The sequence below is a fragment of the Schistocerca gregaria genome, chromosome 1 (genome assembly GCF_023897955.1).
Source record: "Schistocerca gregaria isolate iqSchGreg1 chromosome 1, iqSchGreg1.2, whole genome shotgun sequence".
Taxonomy (NCBI): Eukaryota; Metazoa; Arthropoda; class Insecta; order Orthoptera; family Acrididae; genus Schistocerca; species Schistocerca gregaria.
Genome location: NC_064920.1, coordinates 468,074,978 through 468,093,830, shown reverse-complemented (window position 1 = coordinate 468,093,830; position 18,853 = coordinate 468,074,978). Strand labels below are relative to the sequence as shown.

The window sequence follows — 18,853 nt, the reverse complement described above, 5'->3', positions numbered from 1 at the left end:
CAGCTAGGTCACTGGACTTCCCCCCAGTTGAGAACTTTTGGAGCATTACAGGCAGGGCCTTAAAAACTGCTCTGAATTTTGATGATATAATATCCCAATTGCCAATTGTACAGAATTTGGCACAATATTATTCAGTAGGACAGCCAACAACTCTATCAATCAATGATAATCCAAATAACTGTTTGTATAAGGGCAAGATGTGGACTGACTTGCTCAGTTAATGAAGCTCATCCTCTTAAATACCTCCTCCAAATTTTCTGAAATTGTAATCATTTGTTTGTCTGTGGACTAAATCCTTCATTAGGTGTTGAAAACTCACACACATTCACACAAGTATAGCTCTCATACACATGACCACAGCTTTCTGTATCTACATCTAACTCTATATCCACATCTTGCAAGTCACCATATGGTGTATGGCAAAGGCAGAGCTCTTATCTTATCCTTGTGGTCCTTACCTGAAATGTATGTTGGTGGCAGTGGAATCATTCAGTGGTCAGCTGCAAATGACTATTTGCTCTTTGTTTTTTTCTTTTATTTAATAAGAAAAAGAAACCTCATCTTCCCTCCAGGAATTACCATTTGAGGTTACAAAGCATCTCCTTAACATTTGGGTGTTGATTGAAGACACCAGTAACAAATCTAATAGCATACCTCTGTATTGCTTCAGTTTCTTCCTTTAATCTGACTTGGTGAGGCTCCTAAACACTAGAGCAGTGATCAAGAATGGGTCATGCAAAGGTTATGTACATGGTCTCCTTTGTAGCTGAGTTACATTTTCCTAAAACTCTCCCAATAAATCAAAGTTTACCATTCACATTCTCTACTATTGTCCTTAAGTGCTCATTCCATTTCACATAGCTTTGAAATATTATGTATAAATATTTAATTAACATAATTGTATCAGGCAGCACATGAGTAATGCTGTATTCCAAATTACAAAATTTTTTTCCTGTTCACTTGCATTAACTTATATTTTCCTACAGTTAGAGAAAGCTGCCATTCATCAGACCAAACTGGAAGTCTGTCTAAGTCACCCTACAGTCCCTCAGTGATGATACTTTCTTGTATACTACATTGCTATGACCAAACAGTCGCTGATTGCTGCTCATCCTATTTGTCAGATCATTTATGTGTATAGGTAATAGAGCAGTCCTTTCATGCACCCCTGAGGAGCTCGGGATCATACCCTCCTCTCCGATGAACACTTGTCATCAAGGACAGTTTACTGGGTTCTGCTAGTTAAGAAGTCTTTGAGTCACTTACATATCTGGGTACCTGTTCTGTATGCTCTTACCTCCATTAACAGTCTGCAATGGAGCACCCTGAAATCTAGGAATATGGAATCTGTCTGTTGTCCTTCATTCATGGTTCACAGATTATCATGCAAGAAAAGTGCAGACTGAGTTTTGCATGAGTGATGCTTTCTAAATCCATGCTGATTTGTAGAAAGAAGCTTTCTGTTTCAAGGAAATATATTTTATTCAAACTTAGAATATGTTCAAGAATTCTACAGAATTCCAATGTTAAGGGTATGGTTCTGTAATTTTGTAGGTCCTTTCATATGTACAGGAGTCCCCTGCACTTTTTCAAGTCAGTTGTGTCTTGTCACTAATACAGTTGTGATATATGCAAGCTAAGTAAAGGGCTAATGCCACAGAACACTCTCTGTAAAACTGAATTGGAATTCCATCCAGACCTTTTCAACTCTTTCAGTTGGTTGTCAGTGTCAGGGATGCCTATTTCTATGTCCTCCATGTGGGTGTCTGTGTGGCAGTCAAAGGATGGGATCCACACCTCAGGGTCTAGTGGCTAGTGTTGCTGTCTCTGGATCATGGGTTCCCAGGTTCGATTCCCAGCCAGGTCATGGACTTTCTCTGCCCAGGGACTGGGTGTTTGTGTTGTCCTCATCATCTCATCATCATTTGGGAAGTGCTGAGACTGGAAATGGAAAGATTTGGAATGTGTATGGGCACTAATGACCACAATCTTGAGCGCCCCACAAACCAACCAACATCATCATCTTCATCAAAGGATGGTTGTTGTTGTGGTCTTCAGTCCTGAGACTGGTTTGATGCAGCTCTCCATGCTACCTTATCCTGCGCAAGCTTCTTCATCTCCCAGTACTTACTGCAACCTACACCCTTCTGAATCTGCTTAGTGTATTCATCTCTTGGTCTCCCTCTATGACTTTTACCTTCCACGTTGCACTCCAATGCTAAATTTGTGATCCCTTGATGCCTCAGAACATGCCCTACCAACCAGTCCCTTCTTCATGTCAAGTTGTGCCACAAACTCATCTTCTCCCCAATTCTATTCAATACCTCCTCATTAGTTAAGTGATCTACCCATCTAATCTTCAGCATTCTTCTGTAACACCACATTTTAAAAGCTTCTATTCTCTTCTTGTCAAAAAACTATTTATCGTCCACATTTCACTTCCATACATGGCTCACTCCATACATATACTTTCAGAAACGACTTCCTGACACTTAAATCAATACTCGATGTTAACAAATTTCTCTTCTTAAGAAATGCTTTCCTTGCCATTGCCAGTCTACATTTTATATCTTCTCTACTTTGACCCTCATCAGTTATTTTGCTCCCCAAATAGCAAAACTCCTTTACTACTTTACGCGTCTCATTTCCTAATCTAATTCCCTCAGCATCACCCAACTTAATTCAACTACATTCCATTATACTCATTTTGCTTTTGTTGATGTACATCTTATATCGTCCTTTTCAAGACACTGTCCATTCCATTCAATTGCTCTTCCAAGTCCTTTGCTCTCTCTGACAGGATTACAATGTCATCGGCAAACCTCAAAGTTTTTATTTCTTCTCCATGGATTTTAATACTTACTTCGAATGTCTCTTTTGTTTCCTACTGCTTGCCCAATATACAGATTGAATAACATTGGGGAGAGGCTACAACCCTGTCTCACTCCCTTCCCAACCACTGTTTCCCTTTCATGCCTCTCGACTCTTAGAACTGCCATCTTTTGCTCCCTGTATTTACCCCTGCCACCTTTAGAATTTGAGAGAGAGTATTCCAGTCAACATTGTCAAAATCTTTCTCTATGTCTATAAATGCTAGAAATGTAGGTTTGCCTTTCCTTAATTTTTCTTCTAAGATAAGTCATAAGGTCAGTATTGCCTCACGTGTTACAATATTTCTACGGACAATGATGGTACATGTGTACAATCCTCCTATGTGTATGATTTTTTTTAACATGAAATTTAAAATTTCAGCTTTCATTTTTCTATTGCCATACCACTCTGGTTGATGAGTGAATGGATAGAAGCCTTTGACCTGATTAATGATTTGACATAAAACCACATTTTTTGGGGGGTTCTTGGCAAGATCCTTTGCTAAGGTATGGAGGTGGATGTTGTTGCACACTTTACACATCACTCTTTTTACAGATGTGCAAATTTCTACTAACTCTTGCCTATTGACATTTCAACATTCTTTTTGACCTTCCTGGTTCCTCAGCATTTTATGGATTTTGTTATTAAAGGATGGTAGGTCTTTTCTGCCCTCACTCAATACATACTTCTCCTGAGAATCGTTTTGAATCTTGCTCAAAATTCCTCTGCTTTCATCATATTTAAACTAAATGACGTCCATTCATTGTCTAAGGAAGATGCTTAACAGCTGTTTATCTGCTCCTTCCAGCATAAATAATCTCCTAGCTATCTTGATGGATTTATTAACTTTAGTGACCATCATTTCTATGATGATATCATGGTCAGTTATCCGTGTGTCTATACTGACATTGTCAATAGGGTCAGTTTTATTTGTTGCTACAAGTTCTAGAATGTTTCAATTACATATGGGTTATTGAACTAGTTTCTCAAGCCAGTTTTTGGAAAACGTTTTCAGAAGTATTTCACAAGACTGTCTATCTGTTCCATCCACAGTGAATCTATACATATCACAGTCTTTAATTGATAGATTGAAGTCTCCTCCAACTAATACTGCATAATTGGGATGTTTCTGCACTACTGTGTGTAGACTTTCTTTGAATGATTCTACACCTGTTATGGCAGAACTGGGTGTTCAGTAAAACATCTGATGATTTATCTGAGCTTACCTAGTCTGGTTACCTGTGTCCACATAACTTCTCAGTTAAACTCAATTTCAACTTCAAAAGAGACAAATTTTTTGTTGACCACAATGAACAGTCTCCCTCTTTTGATATCTAACCAGTCTTTCTGATATATGTTTCATGCCTTGCACCTCTCATTTATAAAACATAATTTGTTGCATGATATTAAGCTTTCTCATCTTTATGTATCTGTCAGCTATTTGCTATGATATTTGTGGTAAATCCATTCTTATTTCAAAATATTCTGAGCTATCACGAAGCGGCAGATACACCATTTTGTGAGAAGATTTCACCGCAATGAAAAAAATGTTCATTTTAATGAAGCCAACCCCACATCCTGTATTATGTCAGTGACATTCTCTCCCCTGCTTCATGATAATACAAAACATGCTGTTCTTCTTTGAACTTTCTCATTGTACCCCATTAATTCTAGACTTGTGCAGGTCAATTCGTGTCAGTCACCACAGTGTAAGATGGCTGTGGAGGAGGATGTGATCGCCAGAGGCCAGCATTGGCAGCAGAGTTTCATTCAGTTCTTTATGCTGCACAGCATACGGACATGACTGTAACTTTCTACACTAGTTTCCTTGGATTGACTCAATGTCTCTTGTTAGTCCATGGTCACTGAATTCTACTCACACTTGAACAATACTCAATGTAGGCTACACAAGTGTTTTGCATTCATGTTCTATCCTAGAAATACAACAGTTTCAAGTTCTCATATAAGTTAACTGAAGTCATCTGTTTGGTTTACCTATATCAACTCTGCTTTCCTGCTCACTGTTTAACTCTGTGTGCCACACTAGTGCCAAATTGTTTTCTTCTCAATAAATAAATGGAAATCCCAGGACTCTTTATTTTCTGCTCTATGGTAAAGGTGAGTGTACTTAACTTTCTTATAATGCTTACATAACCTACACAAATATATCAAATATACCATGTCCAGTATGATAAATATTCCCATTTCTTACCTCAGGTGAAGGACAAAGAAAACATAACCCAAATATCTAGATGATGTACCATACTTACAAAATGATGATTATTATTTTGCTTATAAGATGTAACTAAAGAGAGATCAAATTTCTTTCACACAGAAGCTCAAAATAAATTATTACTTTCAAAGCAAGAAAAACAACGAATAAGAAAAAAAGGTTTAAAAAGGCAAATAGTGAGTTTTCCATGCAACCAGTAAAAGTCAATAACTCGAAATATGTTTCATGAGCAACTGAAATATGCTATAATAATAGCAGCCTATGAATTGCTATGATATTGTGGTATATCCACACTTATTTTAAAAAATGCTGACCTATCATGAAGCGGCACACTGAAGACTTGCGCAGGTCAATTCGTGTCAGTCGCCGCAGTGTAAGACGGCTGTGGAGGAGGATGTGGTCACCCGATGCCAGCATTGACAACAGAGTTTCATTCAGTTCTTTATGCTGCACAGCATCCTCATGCAGCTTGTGCAGTTCTGGGTCATCCGATGTCTTTAAACAAAGTTTATCTTGATTAACAAGTGTAAACACCAAATGTTATTCAAGGAACATCTCAAGTTATAATGAAAATATTTAAAAATGTTCTATTCCTTATATTGTTTCACTGCATTAGTTTCCTAACTGTAAATGTCTGTCCTGAAGCCCACAAAATTTGATTAGTAGGCCTTAAAAACATCAAGGCAATACATCAAACTGTCTGACAACAAAAGTCTACTCCACACTATGACTAAAAACTTGAATCTTTCTCTTTGTAAGCAGTATTTCATTGTGCCATTGTGATTGAGCTACAGAATAAAGCAGTCACTCTTGAAGAAAAATCATAGCTGTGAGTGGTGAATTTCAAAATACTTATATCACTCTGAGGGTGTTGTCATAAAAATATAGGTTATGTTGTCCTACATCTGCATGGATATTTTGCAAATCACACTTACCGTAACTGCCCAGCACGTGGTTCACCAAACCAACTTCACAACAATTCTCTGTTATTCCAATCTTGAACAGTGCACGGAAAATATGAGCACCTATGTCTTTCCTTGTGAGCTCTGTTTCCCCTAATTTTTTTATGGTGATTGTCTCACACTATGTAGGTCAGCATCAACAAAATATTTTTGCATTCAGAGGAGAAAGTTGGTGACTGAAATTTTGTGAGAAGATTTCACCGCAATGGAAAAGTGATCATTTTAATGAAGTCCACCCCACATCCTGTATCATGTCAGTGACACTCTCTCCCCCACTTCATGATAATACAAAACCTGCTGTTCTTCTTTGAACGTTCTCAATGTACCCCATTAATTCTATCTGGTAAGGGTCGCAGACCACACAGCAGTACTCCAAATAGGACGGACAATTGTGGCATAGGCATTCTCTTTAGTAGATATGTTACATTTTCTAAGTGTTCTGCCTATAAAACACTTTTTATTATTGCTAACAGTCCACTGACCATAATTTTTGACTGTTCTTTCATAATATTACCCTTTCTCCATTTAAATATTCTCAAAGTTCCTCCCTCTCTGGGCTGGCTATTAGAGGATGCAGTTTTATCATATACAGATGGTGTGAAAAAGTTTGTAAATTTCTTTCATCTTGTGGGTCTTTGAATTTGGATGTTTCTGTTATGTGGGTTCAGGTCCATCAACGTGGTGAGTTGCAGTTTGACTGATGACGCAATTACTTTTCAATTATCGTATGAGTTGTTCTGAAGATAATATGGTCAGAAATTCTGAGAATAACATGGAACATGTCCAAGAAAAATGTTCTGAGAGCTGTGGTAAATAATGTAGAAAACAAAATGCTAGGTAAAATCAAACAGTCGAATGTCCAGGTTGGAATATCAACAATTATGAAGAGGGTACATTACTCACTGTGAAACAGACATGTTGAGCTTCAGACAGGCACAAGGAAAAGACTGTTACACACTTAGCTTTCGGATGAAGCCTTCTTTGTAAAAGAAATGTAAACACACACACACACACACACACACACACACACACACACACACACACACACACACACACACACACATTTTCAGATAAGCAGGCAGACCTCACACACATATGACTGCTATATCCAACTACTCTAGATGGGCTGCAACAGTTGCATATAATGAAAGGTTTCGTCTACTCAACAGCTGCAATCTGACTACAGCAGCCAGAGGTAGCAGGCACATGTGCATGAGGTGTGCCTGTTTGTGTGAATTTGTGTGTTTTCCCTTCTTCACTGAAGAATGTTTTGACTGAAAGCTTAGCATGTAATAGACTTTGCATTGTGCCTGTCTGTAACTCAATGTGTCAAATTACGAGGTAATATTTTGTTAGGATTTAAACCAAAAAAGCTTTGATTAGATAATTTTGAAGTGATTTTATCTGAAAAATGGATTTTTGTGGTGGAATCAATAGTGTGTGTGAGTGTGTGTGTGTGTGTGTGTGTGTGTGTGTGTGTGTGTGTGTGTGTGTGTGTGTGTTTTGTCTCTTTCTGACAAAGACCTTGTTGGCAGAAAGCTTAGTGTTTGACAGTCTTTTTGTTGTGCCCATCTGCGACTCAGCATCTCCACCATATGGTGAGTAGCAACTATCCATTTCGCAATATTGTTGGCATAACTTAAATTACTCAAGTGCTTGACAATACAAACAATGGTATAATGCCTGACAAATCTTAAAAAATAATTTCAATTTTTTTACTAATATTCATTAGACATTTTTAGACTGACGTCAAATTTAAAGACGTCTATGCTGCCTTTTGGTTTTCCCCAAGCAAACAGGTTTTCATAAAACCATCACTACTCTTTTTTCTGACACATAATTATTTTGTATCAGTTATATGAGGATGAACAAATATCACCATCATCATCCTTAATCCTGGTAACTTCTCCAGTAAATGGAATCTTGCCAAGGAACCCTATCATCTTGAACAGCCAGCCTAATGTGTTCTTATTTGCCCTTATTTTTTCCTTTAATATTTTCATTGTCTGAGTAATTTAAAGGATCACACATTTTGCCTTCAACTATTCCAGCCAAATTCTCTTGTTCATTTTTTTTCTCCCCTGTTTCATCTTCCACTGGCTTGAATAATCTCCAAATACTTTTCACTGGTTCATCTGTTGCAATGCAATTCATTTGCCTCTTTTTACTTTTTTGATTGCTTTTTCTTTAATCAGGTTTAGGGAAACTTCTATGCCACAAAGTACAAAGAAAACTGAGCATGCTAAAATTTCTGTGTGATAGTTCGACTTGTTCCAAAAAACAGACAAATAAGAAATCAAAAGTGAATGTCATTAACAAAAATGTGCCAACCTCAAGTTGTGTTAAAGTATTCTGTGATGCCACTCTCAGTTATGTTCCCACACTGCTTGATAATGAGGACTTGCAAATACACCATACTATTTATTTACCTAAATCTCTAGCCTACTTAAAACCAGATACACAGTGGAAAATATTCATCCTTGGTGACAGTGTGAGTGCAACAGCATGCATCAAGCCTGGTATGTCATCTGTGGAAATTAACAAACTTACAAAACTGCCTGAAATAAGTAAGCTGTTTTCTAACAATTTTATTGTGTTGATCAGTGGCTCAAATGCTGTTTATAAGAAATATCCTGGGTCTGCTGACACATACCAGTGTCCTAGTTTACAACATTCCATAACACTTTGATTTGCCATGGTGACTCTGTGTTGCCCAAGAAATAGCTGCAGCAAACCAACAGTTTAAGAATATATGTAAACACTTCAAAAACATTAGTCTGGTAAATGTATACGGAAATGGATGCCCCCTTTCAGACCCACCATGGTTTACATTTAAATAGAGTGGATAAGCAGTTAGCAGCCAAAAAAAATCTTTTCAATAATAGTAAACATGCCCCAAGCACTAAATACATAAAAAATAATATTAGTTGAGATCAACAGCCTCCTCAATACAATCCTTTTTTAGTATCAGTATGGAGATATACTGCTGAAAAAGTTCAAAGTAAATTGTATTCAGATAGGACAGATCTCCCCCTATCTTGTAATAACTCTAGGGTATTTTTGCATGTCAACATCAGATCTTTAAGAAATAAGGTAGATGATATTAGTGTTCTACTAAGAGACAGAAAAATTCTGTTCTATCTTTAATGAATATTGGCTGTATAAGACTCAGCTATATTTTGTATGAACCATTAGGCTGTTGTTCAGAGTCAAGCTTTTGTAGACTTCTGTGCAAGTATGGAGGTACTTTGACACACATCTGCAAAGATCTTTCAGCAAAATGCACTAATCTTGACAATAATTTCTGCATTGAAAGTGTATTTGAGGCAGCTACTACATTCCTGCCAGGACTTACACTAATTATAGTGTCTGTATACCATACCCCTGACAGCAGTATTTGTGTCTTCACAGAGGTACTACACAGAGTAGCCCCCCACTTGCAAAACAACATAAAATTTCATTTTTTAGGGATATTAATATTGACATTAGATTTACAACAGCAAAGCACTTACACTTGCTCAATGTCCCCAGTTCATGCACAATGTTTTGTGCAAACAACAAGCCAACAAGCCAGTTATCATGTCTGGACAATGTTATAATAAACATAGAAAGAGATACAATTGTAGTAATAAAAATGCACTCAGAAAGTGGCAGCAGGACACACACATAAAAGAATAATTAGGCAAGCTATCAGAGCCAGTGGCTCCTTCTTTAGGAAGAAGGGTTGAAGGGGAAGGAAGAGGGGTGAAGGAAAAGGACTGTAGAGGTCTAACAAAAGGGGTAGATTTCAGAAAAGTCACCCAGAACTGCGAGTCAGGCCTCACATACCAGATGAGATGAGAGAAAAAGACTGATCATCGGGAACTGCACTAGTCAAGATATGAAAACCTGAGAGCTTGAAGGTGGAAGACAGGATAACATACAAGACAGACATTACTGCTAAAACATCACATATGAGTAATAAGAGTTAAAACCTAAATGCATTATATGTAACAGTGGTGGGAGGGCGATGGCAAAAAATAGGTAGATAAAAGAATGAAGGATGTAGAAAACTAAAACAAAGTGAAGAAAGGAGTAGTTACTGTAAAGAAATGCTGAGACAGAAGAAATTAACACAAATTAAGACCATATGGGTGGTCAGAACCAAGGACATGTTGTAGCACTAGTTCTCACTTACAGAGTTCCGAGAAACTGGTGTCTGGGGTGCAAGAAGCCAGATGATGTGTGTGCTGAAACAGGCACTGAGGTCTTGAGTGTCATATTGTAGAGCATGCTCTGCAACAGGATATTGTGTGTTGCCAGTACACAATCTCTGCCTACGTCCATTCATCCTAACTGATAATTTGGTGGTAGTCATGCCGATGTAAAAGGCCAATCAGTGTTTACATAACAGCTGGTATATGACATGTGTCATTTCACAGGTAGCAAGTCCTATAGTAGTGACAGTCACAGGTGTAGGAGCTATAGGGTAGGGAGATGTGTGCAGAAGGAGCGTAGGGTCTGGCAAGAATTTTGCAGAGATCGGGAGGGCAATGGAAAGCTACTCTAGGTGTGGTGGGAAAAATCTCAGACAGAATGAATCTCATTTTAGGACATGATTTTAGGAAGTCGTGGTCTTGTCGAAGTAACTGATTAATACAAATCTAAAAACAAAGATGATGTAACTTACCAAACGAAAGCATTGGTCTGTTGATAGACACACTAACAAACACAAACACACACACACAAAATTCAAGATTTCGCAACCCACCATTGCTCCATCAGGAAATAGGGAAAGACAAAAGGATGTGGGTTTTAAGGGAGAGGGTAAGGAATCATTCCAATTCCGGGAGAGGAAAGACTTACCTTAGGGGGAAAAAAGACAGGTATACACTCACACACACACACACACACACACATATCCATCTGCACATATACAGACACAAGCAGTGTCTGCTTGTGTCTGTATATGTGTGGATGGATATGTGTGTGTGTGTGTGTGTGTGTGTGTGTGTGTGTGTGTGTGTGTGTGTGTGTGTATGTGTGAGTGTATACATGTCCCTTTTTCCCCCTAAGGTAAGTCTTTCCTCTCCCGGAATTGGAATGATTCCTTACCCTCTCCCTTAAAACCCACATCCTTTCGTCTTTCCCTCTCCTTCCCTCTTTCCTGATAAAGCAACTGTGGGTTGCGAAAGCTTGAATTTTTTGTGTGTGTTTGTTAGTGTCTCTATCAACATACCAACGCTTTTGTTTGGTAAGTTACATCATTCTTGTTTTTAGATATAACTGATTAATACATTCCACATCAGAATAATACTGAGTGACCAGTGGTGTGTTCCAATATTGTTTTTTGATAGGAGCAGTTGTACAAGGATTGGATGTTACGGCACAGAAAATCTGGTTTTTAACTAGGCTGGTGGGGTAATTACATCCAGTGAAGGGTGAGGTGAGAATGGTGGTGTATTGCTGTAAAGAATCTGATTCAGAACAAATACGTTTGCCTCAAATGCCAAGGCTGTATGGGAGGGAATGTTGTATGAAGTTGATTAAGCTGAGTAGGGATGATGTCATGGGTTTTGGTATCAGATGGGTGCTGACTGAGATAAGATTCAGCAACAGACAGACCATGTACATAGGGTATGTTAGTATAGAGGGAGGTGGCATCAATGGTGACAACCAAGGTGCGTGATGGAAGTGGGATGGGTGTGGATTTCTGATGATGTAGAAAATGGTTGGTGTTTTTGATATAGGATGGAAGTCTTTGTACTATAGGTCGCAGGTACTGATCGACTAAGGCAGATATACATTCAGTGGGTGCTTTGAAGTCAGCAATTATAGGACAGCCAGGAAGATTGGGTTTGTGAATCTTAGAAAGAAGGTAAAAGGTGGGGGTACATGGTTTAGATGGGGTGAGAAGTTCTATGGACTAAGCTGTTAGTCCTAGTGAGGGGCCTGAGGTTTTAAGGAGGGACTGCAGGTCAGTTTGAACCACAGGGGAGGGATCTTGGTGGCAGATGCTGTACGTAGAAGCATCAGACAGTTGGTATAGACCTTCATTAACATACTCCTTTCGGTGAAGTATCACAATAGCAGATTCTTTGTATGCTCAGAGGACAATGATGGAGTCAACAGCTTTTAGGGAAAATGCAAACTCTTTACAGGAATACACCACCATTCTCACCTCACCCTTCACTGGATGCAACTACCACAGCAGCCAAGTTCAAAAGCAGATTTCCCGGGCCACCACATCCAATCCTGTTACAGCAGATCCCACTAAAAAACAACTTTGGAGCACACCACTGGTCACTCAGTATTATTCTGAACTGGAATGTATTAATCAGCTACTTTGACAAGGCTATGACATCTTAAATTACCCCCTAAAATGAGATGCATTCTGTCTGAGATTTTGCCCACCACAACTAGAATAGCTTTCCACTGCCCTCCCAGTCTCTGTAATATTCTTGTTAGACTCTATGCTCCTTCCAAACCCGTCTCCCAACCCTATGGCTTCTATGCCTGTGACTGACTCCCTTGTAAGATTTGACCTGTGCACCCATCAGCCACCACCTACACTAGCCCTGTAACTGGCAAAAAAAATGTTATCAAAGGAAGAGCCAGCTGTGAAATGACACGTCATGTACCACTGTTTGGCCTTTTACATCAAATTATCAGTTAGGACAAATGTGCATAGGAAGAGGGTGTATACTGGCAACACACAATATCCCATTGCAGAGCATGCTCTACAGCATGACAATCATTGTCATCAGTGCCTGTTTCACAACACAAGCCATCTGGATTCTTCCCCCAGACACCAGTTTCTCAGAACTATGCATGTGGGATCTAGTGCTACAACATGCCCTTGGTTCTCACCACCCACCTGGTCTTAATTTATGTTGATTTATTTTGCCTCAGCATTTCTTCACAGTAGCTGCTTCTTTCTTCACTCCATTTTAGTTTTCTATGACCTTCACTTTCTTACTCTAGCTGTGCGGGGTAGCCATGTGGTCTGAAGCACCTCGCCATAGTTCATGTGGCTACCCCCAGTGGAGGTTCAAGTCCTCCATTGGGCATGGGTGTATGTGTGTTGTCCTTACCGCAAGTTAGCTTAAGTTATGTTAATCAATGTGTAGGCCTAAGGACTGATGATATCAGCAGTTTGGTCCTGTAGGAACTTACCACAAATTTCTGAATTTCCTTACTTACCTATTTTTTGCCATCCCCCTCCCACCTCTGTTAAGTACAATGCAATTAGCTTTTCACTCTTATTAACTCATACATAGTGTTTTATCAGTAATCTCTGTCTTGTATATTTACCCTGCCTTCCATGTTTAAGCTCCCACGTTTCCATATCTCATCCAGTGCAGTTCCCAATAATCTGTCTTTCCTTCTCATTACGTTCAGCTCATGATGCTTGACCTGCAGTTTTGGGTGGCTTTTCTGAAATCTACTCTTTCTCCTAGACCTCTCTTGTCCTTTTCCTTCATCCCTCTTCCTTCCCCTTCAACCCTTCTTCCTGAAGAAGGAGCCACTGGCTGCGAAAGCTTGCATAATTGTAACTTTCTTTTATGCGTGTTCTGCTGCCACTTGATGAGTGGAATTTTTTATATACACAGTTACTTCACATTGTCAAAAACTGATTGTTTTTGAAGAGAGAAATATGTATGAAAGAGTGCTTTTTAATACCATGTATCTATCAGATCATGAAGGGATATGGTTAAAATAGCAGACAAAAAAGCCCACAGAGTAAATCATCAGAATTGTTAATGATACTCAATCAATGCTTTCAGATCACAACTATGTATGACAGAATGGTCCAGCTTCCTTTCCCAATTTACAAATATTGATGAAGCTCTTGACAGCTTTGTCAATCATGTTTCTAAAGCATTTAATAAGTGCTATCCAAAAGTATTAAAAAGACACAAACAGAATCCAAGCAGAAGTAGTAAGTTTACATCAATGGTTCACACCTGATGGTAAATAATTAACACCGTGCCGTCCGGCAACACCACAGTGGTGTCGTGAGCATAGTATCATGCAGTGGCCAGTGACAGCACTTTAGTATCTTTTGCATTCTGTTGGTGTTTTGTTCAGGTAACAATAAGTTACACATGTCAACAAGTTTTTTGTTTTTATAAGTACTTGTGCGCTTTCATCTGGTCAGACGAAAGATACGATATGATTATTTATGATGAATGCATGGACGTCTTGTCCAATGTCCTGGATGACTTGGCCAATTGGGAAGAAGACACTGGATATCAAATGTGTAAGTGAAGCAGAATCATCAGAAGGTGGTGACATAGGTCCAAGAAGAATTTGGCAAATGCTATGGCTGTCAACTGATTCGGATGAATCAGACGAAGAAGACAGTACACCATGATCAGACTTTGATTTACCAAGGATCAATAAGAAATTTGAAGGATCTCTGGGTCAAAACATATTTCCCAAATATACACAGAGTGTCAAGGATATCATAGAATTATATATTGGGAATGATCTGTTTGAATATATTAGCAATGAAACCAACAAGTACTAAAGTCAAAATTGCAAATGCCAAATCTGTCGACATTACAGGACCCGAAATTAGAAAATGGTTTGGGCTTGCTATCCTTATGCACTCCATCTCCAGGCCACAAGTGGTCCATCAGGACCATCTGACCCCGTGTCATCCCCAGCTGAGGATGCGGATAGGAGGGGTGTGTGGTCAGCACACCACTCTCCCAGTTGTGATGGTTTTCTTTGACTGGAACTGCTACTATTTGGTCAAATAGCTCCTCAATTGGTATCACAAGGCTGAGTGCACCCTGCTATCCTCATGAGAATTGTAAAAAAAGCAGGGATCGATGATTATTGGTCAATGAATCCTTTGATATATACACTGATATTTCACAAAACAATGTCCCACAACTGATTCCGACAAATATTGTCATTTTTGCATTTTTGTGGCAGCAACAATAAACTGGATAATGCCAACTGGCTTTTCAAAGTACAATTCATAATTGATTAGTTTTCCAAAAAGTTTAAATAAACTTTTAATCTAAGTCAAAACATCTCAATTAATGAAGGAATAATACCGTGCCATGGACAGTTATATTTTAAAGTTTACAATCCGTTGAAAATTTAAAAAAAAAGGCATACTCAATTGGATGCTGTGTGGTTTGAGTATGGGATACATGTTCTCATTCAAGATATATTCCAGCACTGGTCAGCCTTCAGCAAAAACAGTGATGGAACTATTGACACCTTCTTATAGAAAGTGACATCACCTCCATATGGATAATTATTGTAACAGTGTAGATACTGTGGGGAAGTTACTTGAAAATAAAATTTGAGTTTGTGAAATGATAAGGCAAAATAGAGGATTTCTGGAAAAGTTGAAGTGCACAAAAGCCAATGTGTCTGAAGCTTGTCATTATGGTGTATCACGCAATACGAGAGAAAGCAGCGTGACAAGATGTGACAGTGCTAGAGAGAGAGACAAAGATATTCTTTATTACTCTATGGTGGTTAGCACTCAGATAATTATTCTCAGTAAAGGAAGTCTTTGTTTTTGTTAAAAAGTAATTCGTTAAGAGGTTTCATTCTTGTGAAGTAGAAATCTACGCCATTGCAAGATTTTGAAGTAATTTCACAGATCATTTAAATCCACCAATGTTGGACATTTCTAAGAACTGAAAGCAAATCTGATTGCTGTGCAACAGAGCCCAAATGAATATTTCTCCACCACTTTGATTATCACTTTCAGCTTCAGTACAGCATCTGCAGCAGCTGGAGCAGATCGCTACAACAACGGAAGCGTGTAGCGTGAAAGCAGTTTCACACATCGCCCTGTATCAAAGAAATGGTGTAGGTATTCAACACAACAGAGCACACACAGTCACTCATGCATATAAAGGCAAACACAAGGTGGTGTGGGAAACATATAGAGAGAGACCTTATACCATCAACGGAGAGGTGAAGTACTTGCACAGGTATGGAGAGCTTCAAAAACTAAAATGATGTAAATAATCTCTACAATACATAATGCCACTTTGACTGACACTCAAAAAAATGTAGAAAAACCAATTACACAATAAAAAAACCTGAAAGCTTATTACGCTATAACAAATATATGAAAGGAGCGGATCAGGCAGACCAATATTTGTATTATTACCCTTTATACAGAATAACTATTAAATGGTCTAAAAATGTTTGCATGCACCTCTTTAACTGTGTATTATTTAATGCATTCTGTACAAGTCAATATTTCAATACAGAACATGAGTCTCCGATTTCACAATTTTTTGTTGATTAATGGATAAAAGACCATGTAGCTGCTTCTGAGCAAACCTTGTTTGTTGCCACTACATTCCATATGCCTCATCATCATCTGGTTGACAAACTTTCCAGTCACATAAAGCAACACCAATTAATATTTATTTCCGAGACAAATAAACAAAAACAAAAACAAAAACAAAGAAAGTGCCATGTATATTCCAAAAACAAAAAAAGAACAATAACAAACTTAATGTTCAAGTCTTGTGGAGTTGGGTTACATCTTAGGGACTGTTTTGATGCATATGATATGAAAGAGAAATACTAAGTACCAAAGACAATGCAAATAAACAAATATATGAAACAAACAAGTTTTGTATTTGTTTATGTATGTATATCTTCAAAATTTCATGAAAGTAGGGGAACAGGATTGAGAACTTATGAAAACTAATGATGAGATTAGTAAAACTTAATAATTTATAATATCCCAATATGTCAAGAATGGCTGGCAACAAGCCAATTAATCCGAATTAGCTGTGCCATCACCAGGCCAATAAATCTGTATGAGTCATGCGGACAGCAAAGTGTTAACGGATCAAAAAAACAGTGAAGATGATAGACTTCAGGACCTTCAACTAAAGAAGGTGTACAGATCAGAAATTATAAAACAGAAACAAATAGCAAATAAATATATTTAGTGATGACAAAACAAATGGAAGGCCGCTAGGAGAGTTGTTAAATCAGAACTGGGTAATATTAATAAAATCTCTTGTGATGCTATCACTACCACACCTGATGAAATGAATAATTTCTTTATTAATTCCAGTTATGAAGAACATGGAAAACTTCATCTAGATTGAAAGCTGTTGAAAATGCTGTCTCAACAACATTCAGTGCCTCTGAAGCAAAATCATCTGTAGTGCCTTACTGATAGTCCTGAGCAAGGCATTTGACTCTGTGAGTCATCAGATTCCAATAAATCAACTGAGGTGCTATAGCATCTGAGATACAAAACTCACTATGGAACTGTATCTTGATAATAGGAAGCAGAAGGTACATTTTAATTGTATGGGCTATAGATTCTCAGATGTTTCATGAGGTGTGCCTCAAGATTACATACTAGGTCTTTATTGTCTATAATCTATATTAATGATCTACCTAGTATTATGCCACATAAATCTGTTCTGTATACTGATGATACCACTTCTAATGTAACAGGAAACTATATGGAGGACACAAAGGTATAAAGCAAAGTCAACCTAAGAATTTCTAACATCTGGCTTAAAGACAATGAATTTACTGTAAACCACAATAAAACTGAAAATGTAATTTTCAGTTTGTACAACAATTTTATGCTTTTAAACTTCTGTGTTTACAATTGGATTTCAGATTAACCTGGACCTCAACACAGGTTCTATATGCCCTAAATTATTAAGAGTAATATGCCTATAACATAAACTTAGAGCATGTGTGAGTGAAACCATGATGCTCAACTCCTATCATGCATTTTTGTAGTCACAGAATATGTTGATACTCCTTTGGGCCAGCTTCCCTGGAAAAAGAACCTTTTTGTGGCAGGAAAGGCTATCAGATGTGTAGCAGGTGTTTAAAAAAATGATGTACCTTGTAGGCTGCTTTTCAAGCAACTGGGTATCATGATAGTCCCAAACATTTACATTTAATTGCATAGTCTACACAAAAGAAAATCAAGAGAGCTATAAATTAAGACAATCAAGAGAGCTATAAAGTAAAACAATCATTTCGTTGTCACAATACATATCACAAAGAAAAGTTTGACCTGTCCTTTACAAGAAAAAGGAAAACTCACAACAGCTTTACATTCCTCAGAGTAAAACAGTCCAATGAACTGCCACCAAAAGCTCAAACAATGTCATTTAAAAGCTTCAGAAATGTTTTACAAATCTGGCTTAAACAGAATGCTTTCTATGCCATAGAGGAATTTTTTAACTGTGCAAAAGAAAATCTAAAATTTTAACTTATACTCTTTGTGTATTTGTATGATCTTTTTTATAATTATTATCATATGTATCATTACATATTTTTCAAGTTGCACAAACTATTACCAACAACAGCATGCAAACTACCCAAATATGAAATAAATAAATACCAGGACCAGTTAAACTCTGGCATGGTGCATCTTCTCCAGATGATATTTTAAAAGGTCTTATTGTACTCACTTTGACCCTCACCATTGTCAGTGGCTTGTAGACTGCACTGTTCACATCATTGTAACAGCATTACACTGTGCCCCACCTTCAAGTGCTATACTGTGTCCCACATGGCAGGTTTACATAATTTTGGAAGTTTCTAAAATAAGTGGTAAGCATTATGAACATTTTGCAGTTCAGTATGATACACTAATATATGACTATGACCATGGTTTTCAGAATTACAATAAGTGTCCTACATCTATATCTGCATCTATACTCTGCAGACCACTGCGAGGTGCATGACAGAGAGTACAACCCACTGTATTAGTTGTTAGAGTTTCTTCTTGTTTAGCTGTGCTTCGTAGCCATGCTGTCTTAGGCGTCTT

The 18,853-nt window shown here is 37.9% G+C and overlaps 1 protein-coding gene across 1 annotated transcript in view; it reads right to left on the bottom strand.

Moving 5' to 3' along the window:
- LOC126354706 (ionotropic receptor 93a) overlaps positions 1 to 18,853 on the bottom strand; it is a 328,580-nt gene that overhangs the window by 35,280 nt on the left and 274,447 nt on the right. The window contains exon 13 of the mRNA XM_050004573.1: positions 5,419 to 5,599. Within this exon, the coding sequence (XP_049860530.1) occupies positions 5,419 to 5,599 (181 nt within the window). The remainder of the gene's footprint in view (positions 1 to 5,418; positions 5,600 to 18,853) is intronic.